This window comes from Anastrepha obliqua, chromosome 6 (assembly GCF_027943255.1).
Source record: "Anastrepha obliqua isolate idAnaObli1 chromosome 6, idAnaObli1_1.0, whole genome shotgun sequence".
Taxonomy (NCBI): Eukaryota; Metazoa; Arthropoda; class Insecta; order Diptera; family Tephritidae; genus Anastrepha; species Anastrepha obliqua.
This window is the reverse complement of record NC_072897.1, coordinates 76806137-76816488: the sequence shown is the minus strand read 5'-3', so window position 1 is coordinate 76816488 and position 10352 is coordinate 76806137. Positions and strand designations below refer to the sequence as shown.

General features: G+C 41.5%; 2 protein-coding genes across 2 annotated transcripts; both read left to right on the top strand.

Moving 5' to 3' along the window:
* Positions 1 to 5123: 5123 nt before the first annotated feature.
* LOC129250760 (uncharacterized) lies at positions 5124 to 5891 on the top strand. Its single transcript, XM_054890358.1, has one exon. It carries the CDS (start codon positions 5124 to 5126, stop codon positions 5889 to 5891), a length of 768 nt encoding a protein of 255 aa, XP_054746333.1.
* Positions 5892 to 6177: 286 nt separating this feature from the next.
* On the top strand, positions 6178 to 10000 carry LOC129250759 (uncharacterized protein DDB_G0289917-like). The gene is made up of 4 exons (XM_054890357.1): positions 6178 to 6186; positions 6270 to 6498; positions 8879 to 9144; positions 9194 to 10000. Exons 1-4 carry the CDS (start codon positions 6178 to 6180, stop codon positions 9998 to 10000), a joined length of 1311 nt encoding a protein of 436 aa, XP_054746332.1.
* Positions 10001 to 10352: the final 352 nt, after the last annotated feature.

Here is a 10352-nt window from a genome sequence, read left to right as displayed (position 1 = left end):
GCCAAAAGTTCGAGTGTAACTTTGGCAGTGTGACAAGTTGCACCGTCCTGTTGAAACCAAATGTCGTCCATATCATCCTCTTCAATTTTTGGAAACAAAAACTCGTTGAGCATGGCACGGTAACGCTCGCCATTTACTGTAACCGCGGCTCCTCGCTCATTTTCGAAAAAAAATGCCCCGATGATGCCATCAGACCAAAAACCGCACCAAACAGTGACTCGTTGTGGATGCATTTGCTTCTCTACAATAACCTGTGGATTTTCTGAGCCCCAAATCCGACAATTTTGCTTATTGACGTAACCACCGATGTGAAAATGAGCTTCATCAGAAAAGATGATTTTTCGGTAAAACCACTTTGGAAATAGGTTTTCAATATTTCCCAATTTTGTTCAAGCGTATAGCTTACCATTTCGTAAATGTCAAACCTTTAAGTAAATTATGAACACATTTTACATGTCATTTGTGTTGCCATTCTCAAAAAGATAGGTGGTTCAAAAAGCAAACGCTATATGGCCCACCCTGTACTGAGTCGTCCAAACAGATTGGTAACAGATTTACGTAAATCCAGCTTGTACAGCATTTTGAATGAAAACTTTCGCGTAATATGAGTTTGACACTTAAGTAAAAGCACACTTGGTCATGACAAGTGCATGGAGTTACATCTGTGTGGTTCTTTATGCACCCAAATATAGGTATGTCTGAAGTTAGTTTCAATGCTTAGTGGACATATGCTAGTACGAAATGTCGAAGTGGTAACCTTGTTGTAAGCAACAGCAGATTTTTTTCATCTTAGTGTATGCTTCTGCGTGCACTTGATGATGGACCTGTCGCGCAGTTTGAAGACAAATATACATACGTAAAGGGTGATGAATTTAGAGGTACCAGATTTTAAATTAAAACAGAAAAACGAAAATTTACATTGGTTGGATAATCTTTACTATTTCTGTGACATTCATGACATTAATGTTTTGAAGATGATTCCTTTCAAATGTTGACCGCCTCTTCGCCGTAATTAGGGTATCCGTAAAAACTAATTTTGAATGACTCGCTGGAGGACTTCGGTCGGTATCTCGTGAATAACTTTAATAATGTTGGCTTCCAGTGCCTCAATCGAGCTGGTTTATCCACAAAGCATTTAGATTTTACATACCCTCACAAATAAAAGTCCAAAGGTGTGATATCGCATGATCTTAGTGACCAATCGACTGGCCCGAGACGAAAGATAAAATACTCACCGAAACGATTACTGCGTCGTTCTCACTCAATCGTTTCATGGGATGTATGGCAAGTACCGCCGTGTTGTTGGAACCAAATGTTGTGATCACGAGCATCAATTCCCGACATCAAACAGTCGATTATCATGGCATGATTCCTCCAGCCCATAGGCCGCACCAAACTGTAGTTTTCAATGCATGTAATGGCTGTTCGTGATTGGCTTCGTAGATGTAGATGTATGCGTTCCAAATAAAATATAGTAATATAAAATTTATGTCGTTTTGTTTTTATTACATCTCTTCTTCTTCTTAATTCACGCGATAACCTCTTATGCGATTTTAGCAGAGTTTAACAAAGCGCGCCAGTCGCTTCTTTCTTGTGCTAACCGGAGCAATTGGACACGCCAAGTGAAGTAATGTCCTTCTCCAACTGATCTTTCCAATGCAAAGGAGGCCCTCCTCTTAATCTGCTATCACTTGCTGGTACCGCATCGAATACTTCCAGAGCTGGAGCGTTTGTATCCATTCGGACGACATGGCCCAGCCAACGTAGCCGCTGGATCTTTATTCGCTGCGCTATGTCTATGTCGTCGTAAAGCTCATGCAGCTCATCGTTCCATCGTCTGCGATATTCGCCGTTGCCAACGTGCAAAGGTTCAAAAATCTTACGCAGAATCTTTCTCTCGAACACTCCAAGCGTCGCTTCATCGGATATTGTCATCGTCCACGCTTCTGCGCCATACGTTAGGACGGGCATGATGAGAGTCTTGTAGAGTGTTAGTTTTGTTCGTCGAGAGAGAACTTTACTGCTCAGTTGCCTACTTAGTCCAAAGTAGCACTTGTTGGCAAGAGAGATTCTACGTTGGATTTCAAGGCTGACATTGTTATCGGTGTTAATGCTGGTACCTAAATAGACGAAGTCTTTTACAATCCCGAAATTATAAATGTCTACAGTGACGTGGGTGCCGATACGCGAGTGCGTCGACTGTTTGTTTGAAGACAGGAGGTACTTCGGTTTGTCCTCGTTCACCACCAGACCCATTCGCTTTGCCTCTTTATCCAGTTTGGAGAAGGCAGAACTAACAGCGCGGTTGTTAAGGCCGATGATGTCAATATCATCGGCATACGCCAGCAATTGTACGCTCTTATAAAATATTGTGCCTGAGCGAGTAAGTTCTGCGGCTCGTACGATGCTCTCTAACATTAGGTTAAAGAAGTCACACGACAGCGAGTCACCCTGTCTGAAACTTCGTTTGGTATCAAACGGCTCGGAGAGGTCCTTCCCAATTCTGACGGCGCTGCTGGTATTGAGCAACGTCATCTTACATAGCCGTATTACTTTTGCGGGGATACCAAATTCAGACATCGCGGCATACAGGTAACTCCTTTCCGTACTGTCGAATGCGGCTTTGAAGTCGACGCCCCTCCTTTCATGGGTCTTTTCCAAGATTTGGCGTATTGTGAATATTTGGTCGATGGTGGACTTTCCAGGTCTGAAGCCACACTAATAAGGCCCAATCAGTTGGTTGACGGTGGGCTTCAGCCTTTCACACAATACGCTCGCTAGAACCTTATAGGCGATATTTAGAAGACTAATCCCGCGGTAATTGGCACAAATTGCAGGATCGCCCTTCTTATGGATTGGGCAGAGCACACTTAAATTCCAATCGGCAGCCATCCTTTCATCCGACCATATTTTGCATAGAAGCTGATGCATGCACCTTAGCAGCTCCTCGCCGCCATGTTTGAATAGCTCAGCCGGCAGTCCGTCGGCGCCCGCGGCTTGTTTTTAGCCGCGTTATCGCTATTCTCACCTCGTCATAATCGGGTAGCGGAACGACAATTCCGTCGTCAACGATTGGGGTATCGGGATCTTCACTTTCTCGGTGACATGCGCTGCTGTCATTGTTTAATAGGTTCGAGAAGTGTTCCCTCCATAATTTAAGATTTCTCTGTACGTCAGTCACCAGTTCGCCGTCTTTGTTCTTACAGGAAAACGCCCCGGTCCTGAAACCTTCTGTAAGCCGCCGAACTTTCTGGTAGAATTTTGCCAACAGGTAGACAGGCCGACAGGAACAGGCCAGCATCTCAAGCTCTTCGCACTCATGTATTTCGGCCTCTCGTTTCTTTTTTCGGATAATACGTCTCTCTTCCTTTTTCAGCTCTCTGTAGCGATCCCACATGGCTCGCGTTGCGCCCGATCGCAGCGTGGCTCTATAGGCGGTATCCTTTCTTTCTGCGGCAGCATGACATTCCTCGTCGTACCAATTGTTTTTTCGGGCTCGCCGGAATCCGATTTCTTCTTCAGCGGCGGTACGTAGAGAACGAGAAGTGCTGCTCCATTGCTCATGCATGCCGGTTTGTTGGGCAGTACTCTCTGAGAGCAGGAGTGAGAGTCGAGTGGCGAATCTTCTGGCTGTCTGTTGTGATTGCAGCTTTTCGATGTCGAACATTCCTTGCGTAGGTAGATGCACGTTTTTTGCTGCACAGAAGCGTGTGTGCAGTTTGGCTGCAACAAGGTAGTGATCCGAGTCGATGTTGGGTCCTCGGATCGTACGTACATCTAATACACTAGAATTGTAACGAAACGTATCACTTTTGGGCATCTGTCTGATCATTGTCTAGACTATACTTCACAGGATCATATCAGACTAAATTTCATGATGTAGTTGAAAATATTTGTGATTGCCTAATACGATTTAAATATGTTGTTATATCTATAATAGACTAGCGGCCCGGTACGTGCTTCGCTACGTATAAAGTGAAATATTAAATCAAACTCATTTATAAAAAAAATTTATATTTAATTATTTCCTAGCTATTTTAAAACTTAATCCAAAACATTTGGATAAACAATATTTTTTTGCTTTTCCATTTTGAGCATGAATAAACAAACGGGTGGGGGTACCGACTCTGGAACAGGCAACATAAACTTGGCCATGTGAAAAACATGATTCCTCCAAATTCACACCACAAACGTTAAGTGTTTGCCCTTGAGCTTTGTCGATGGACATCGCAAATGATAAACGCACAGGATATTGTAATCGTTTGAATTCAAATGGCATATCAGTTGGAATGATAGGGATACGCGGTATTAAATTAAGTTTCAATTACCTGTACATTAAATGGCAATTTTAATGCAGAGTGTGCTGTCTGACCACCTTCTAATAATGTAGCAGCAATTCCCGAAGATGCAAGTGCCAATGCAACTTTCTGTTCCGATCGAATAGTGGCTAAAATCAGTGATATAACGAACGTTTTGCCTGTACCACCAGGTGCATCCAAGAAATATAACCCACCTGCATTATTGGAAATGGCTTGCATGATTGTGTCATATACATGTTTTTGCTGAATATTCATTTTGGTTATATTCGATTGTACAAATAAACGCAAATAATTAGAATTGAATTCCTGCTGGGTTAAGTGTGTTTTGGTTCTATTATAGAGGTAGGGCACACAGAGGCGACTGGCTGGAACTGCCTAAAGCCTAAAGACCGACCATTGTGGTAATATTCCACTCCTGCACGAGGTGCCCCTGCTTTCGACCGAAAATGGCGGATCCAGAGAGGCAAACTCGAAAAAACCCGTAATCACAGGTGTTATTCGTACCGTGCCTAAGTGATGAATGGCACTACGTCAGTGTGTCTTTTAACGGTGACCTCCAGATACCGGGCGCCCTCTGGTTGTAATTAGCCTTACCGCAACACGGGTAAAGGTCACTCCATTGAAGAAGCGCGACAACTAGCACAGCAGCCAATGAACTTAAAGCGTCAGCGCTCCAGCAGCACCACCCCTAAGCAAAGATCTCCCAAAAGAGCTAACTTAGTGGAAAGGACAACTGACCCATCAGAAGCCGAAAGGGCAAAGGCAGCAGTGCCTAACCTGGAGGTGAAAGAAGGGACGGCTAAAATGTCCTACAAAGATGCTGCATGTAGCACCAAGCTGGGTATCATACCACCTGATTATCCGGCAACGATATGGCCTACGGATAAACTAAGGGCCATTCAACACGCTATCCTGGACAGCATAAGGAAAAAGCAGACTGGTGGTGCCAAGCCAATCTTTAACAGCTGCACCTTCCGCGCAGGATACATAGTTGTCTCATGTGGCAACGATGAAACAACCGACTGGTTAAAGGCAGCAATGCCTAAACTTGAACCATGGAAAGATGCGCAAATTAAGATCGTTTTAGAAAAGGACATACCAAGGCCTTTGATCTTCACATGCCACTTTCCAGAACTGGACAGCACATCCACAGAGGACATCCTCAACCTCCTGGATGGGCAAAACTCTGGCCTGAACGTTCAGGAATGGCGGGTACTACGTAGAGTACAAAAGGGTAAGGTGACGGAGCTAACCATCGCAATCGACCCCATCTCCGCCATTGTGATCAAAAAACATCACTACTGGTTGAACTATGGGTTTAGCACAGTTCAACTTAGAACTAAGGCCAAAACCCCGGAGAAGGATGCTGAACCAGAAGTGCCCAAGCCTCCCGCATTGCAGCGGACCGAGGAACAACCCTGCACTTCGGCATCGGCGATCGCAGCAACCGCAGTGAGCGTAACGCAAACTGATGAGCAGCCATGTTGCTCTAAAGATGCGCCACACGCCACCAAGCCTGCACCAATGTCAAGTGCTCAAAGGGTAGAGGAAGGCATAAGAATGCGAAAATAACGGTCCAAAGAGGACCAAAAAAGGCGAGCGTCACTCTGCTGAGGAAGCGGCCTTGCTGGGTAGCAACAGAGGCAAGAAAAAGGCAGCCAGTGCCAAAAAACAGAGGCGATAATGCCACACGCTACCCTAAGCAACAATAGAAGGCAACTCGGATGCCTTCAATTAAACCTCCACCATGCAAAGGCTGCCTCGGCTGAAGTAGCAAGGAGGTTTAACAAACAAAACTTGGATATAGCTCTAATCCAAGAACCGTGGGTACGTGACAGAGTCATTGAGGGACTCCAAGATGTTAATGGTAAGTTAATCTATGCCAACAATGATCGCCCTAGAGCGGCAATCGTAATTAGCAATAAGTTAACTTTCATTCCCATTTCGCAGTTCACTACCACCGATCTCGTTGCGATCTGGACCAAGGTGCCAACAGACAAAGGCGAGCACGAGGTAATCATTACCTCTGCCTACCTTCCAGGAGATGAGGAAACTGGTCCAACAAGGGAACTTGTAGCCCTAGTCAACTACTGCAAGGAGAACCACCTACGCTGGATAATAGGATCCGATGCGAATGCCCATCGTACGATATGGGGCAGCACAAACATCAACGTGAGAGGTGAGTGCCTTCTTGAATTCTTACTTAGATATAATGTTGTAGTATGTTCACTTATCGAATGCTCACTGTACTCAGTTGAATGCATAAATATTATTACAAACACATTGTAGCACTTGACTACAATATTCATATAAGCAATGTGCAAGCACTTGTGGTAATACGATCCCTTGGACATTGCCCTGCATGGACATTGCCGCGTCGGCATATTTGACATGCGCCGACGGTTCAACAACCAAGTGAACATATTACCTCCTCCCCGCCGTTGCGACCCGCGTCAGCCCTTAGACGTTCTTATGTAAACAATACATAAAGAATTATACATAAGCTGACCGCGTCTCTGCCGGCGTCCTTGACAGCGCAGCCACGCGGTCTTTAGCTGTAAGAACCAAATTGTAACAACTGAAAATTCATTCAATAAAACACACTCGTAGCAACGAGTCGATTACGATTAAGACAAACAGAATTTCTTTGATTACGATTAATACATGGCGACCGTGACAGGACGCAGAAAATAAGCCCTGGAGTCAAGCAGCAGGAGGAAAGAAAGCTATGCCAACCACATCTACAAAGTATTGAAGCAGCTGGACGCTGGACAACTTTACATCGTAAAAGGCTGGACAACTTTTCATCGTAAAAGGCAAAGAGCAGGAACAGCGTTGGAAACTACATTTTTCTTGTCTGAGTGAATAGAGGTTCAATGAATGCAGTAATCAAAAAGAAAAAAGCCGGAAGAAGCGGCATGCGAGTACGCCTCCAAAAGAGGAAGGCGGAAATTCTCAAACTATTGTTTGCCACCAACCCACCATTACGTTGGGAGGCAACAATAGCACTACAAGCCGAGCTAGATCAGATTGATCAAGCCCAGAAGGCAAACCATAAGCATTCAACCTCTACCACCACACAAAGACATATAAAAACAATTGATAACACTATTCCCAAATTAAACCAGCCAGGAGCAATAAAAGCCCAGCTCAGTAAACCAGCCAAGAAGTGCCCAGACGACTGCGAGGGACCATTGGACAGTGCGTTCTGCCAATACACGTGCAAGCACTGCACGGCAGCGGATCCGAACATCAAGACGAACAACAACTAGAGACATCAAACGCGAGAGGCACCCCGCCGCTTGCGTCAACGAGGGAGCGCCAGCGTGTCAGATCCGGCGAAGACCAGCTGGTGCAGATGGACGATCAACAGCAGCAGAATTTAGATATATTTATATAATACATTAAAAAAAAAAAATATTGTAATTAATTTAAGACAAATATAGTAAGCGGAAGCGATAACTGCATTGCCCGCTAGAGTATGGCCCGTGAAGCCATACAAACCACTAGGTAGGAGATCGCTGTTGATCGAATCAGGAAAAACTAATTAAATTAAAATTGAGTCCTAAATGAACATTAACATTAGAAATAACAAAACTAAAATAAATGAGCTGAAACAGTATAAGTAAATCTGACGATATATATATAATAACACCCAGAATGGGGTTAATTGATACCAAAACAGTGGACTCCACTGCAAATGTAATAAATAAAATAGAATCGCCAAATACGATTATGAAAATAACAAACATATTGTTACTGATAATCGTTATTATTATGTGTGCATATATTATTTACAAAGCTTACATCCTACATAATAAATGTATAAAAAAGAGAGCCTTAAGCCAAGCTAACGATCTTGATAAGATCTGAAAATAATATACAAGCACACACGATTCTCATGGTAATGTGTTTATATATACAAAAAAAAAACATGAATTTGATAAATAAAGAAAAAAAATCAAATATGAATACGGAGAAATGCATTAGAATAGTAATGACAAATGAACCCGATTTCCAGAACAGGGTATTGTCTATACTAAAAAACAGAGTAGAACCCATACTTATCTATGATTTAGAAAGTGAATACATGGAAAAGTATAACTTAGACTTTTCCCCCCTTTACCATTGTACTAGCACCCAAAAGGGAATAGTATTGACTACGGTAAAGAATTGCAGGGTATTTTCAGAGATAGATAAGCACGAAATATTGGGACAAATAAATGTCATAAAAGTTATGTATAAAGAATAAAAAAAAAAAAAAAAAAAAAACTTTTATATATATACATATACTTAATGAATCCCAGGCATGGAATGGGAGCAACTAACCCTAAATATCCGTGAACTAAAAGAAAAATTTGATAAATCTTACAAATGTGTAAGCCAGAATAGGTCAATACAAAAGGATACTTTAAATAAACATGCGAAAATTCTTGTAGAAACATTTAATGATGCAAGAATATTAGTGCATGATAATAGACGTATAATAAATAAAACTAACTGGTCAAAAATATCAAAATTTTTGATCAAATTACGTTCAAATTTATATAACGTCAAAGAAAAGTATCAGCTAGATATTTTCATTCCAACAGTGTTAAATTCACCATTAACACTACATGGAGAAGAAGATCAGAAATCAGTTGAAACAAATTTAGATTCAGATCCTGAATCAAACGAAGAAACTGATATAAAAGAAAACGACCTAAAAGATCTTACAATTCCTGCACAAATCACTTTATCTGAAGAAGATAATGAGATAGAACAGGAAGAAGGATTGAATTCTAGCACAAGCTCAGTAGACACAAAAGAAAACATCATGACGGATGTAAGCGCCCAAAGGGCATACATAAAGGACATATCGAATGCCATTCCAGAATTCAATGGACAGAAAATACATCTTCAAAAAATTGGTAACAGCTTTGAAGTTAATAAATCTGACAAAAGGCACATTCGAAGAAATAGCTGTTGAGGTCATTAAGTCAAAAATTGTTGGCTCAACTCTATACAAAGTCCAAAATGAAACGACAATTAATGCAATAATCAAAAAATTGCAAGATACTATAGTTGGTGAAACATCCGACGTAGTAAAAGCCAAATTGTCTAAAACAATGCAAAAAGGGAAAACTGCCGAAAAATTCACGACAGAAATTGACAATTTACGAAAGCTTTTGGAAGCTTCGTATATTGACGAAGGCCTATCAGCCGAACATGCTGACAAATTCAGCACTAAAGAAGCCATTAACGCAATGGTTAAAAATTGTGAACACGGAAAGTTAAAAACAATCCTCGAGGCAGGCAATTTCAAAACAATGGATGAAGCCGTCACAAAGTATATACAATGTAGTACCGAAATGACAGGCAATCCCAATTCAATATTGCTCGCCCAAAGGGGCCGTGGTAATTATAACAACAGGAATAATTATCGCGGTAGAGGCAATGGTAGAGGCAATGGTCGAGGTTATTATAATAATAATAATTATAATAACAACAACCGCAATAATGGCCAGAATAATAATTACCAATATAATAATTATAGAGGTAATAATAGAGGAAACAACAGAGGAAACCATAGAGGAAATAACCACCAAAATGGAGGTTATAACCAAAACAGTAACAATAATGTAAGGGTGACCCAAAACGCTTCGGGAAACTCCCAACAGCCTTTAGATACTCAGCAGTAAATAATAAAATTCATACCATCAATCTCAGCCAAAACATATACGTAACCTTCACAAATATAAACACAGGAAAAGAACTAGTATTCTTGATAGACACAGGTGCAGATATATCTATATTAAAAGAAAATTCAGATGTTTTTCAATACATTCAAACTGATCATATAATAAATATACAGGGAATAAGTCAAGAAGTAACCAAATCTAAAGGACTTACTTCCATTGAAATCCAAACCACAAATTACATAATCCCCCACGATTTTCACATTGTTAATTTACAATTCGCAATTCCATGTGATGGAATACTAGGAATAGATTTCATTAAAAAATACAACTGTCAATTAGATTTCAAGCCGTC

Excerpts from the sequence above, each read along its gene's own strand:
- LOC129250760 (XM_054890358.1), top strand. The coding sequence starts at position 5,124 with ATGTCCTACAAAGATGCTGCATGTAGCACCAAGCTGGGTATCATACCA.
- LOC129250759 (XM_054890357.1), top strand. Across the intron at positions 6,499-8,878 it reads CACAAACATCAACGTGAGAG|AAAAGTATCAGCTAGATATT; the intron begins GTGAGTGCCTTC and ends ATAACGTCAAAG. Across the intron at positions 9,145-9,193 it reads AAGAAAACATCATGACGGAT|AATTCAATGGACAGAAAATA; the intron begins GTAAGCGCCCAA and ends ATGCCATTCCAG.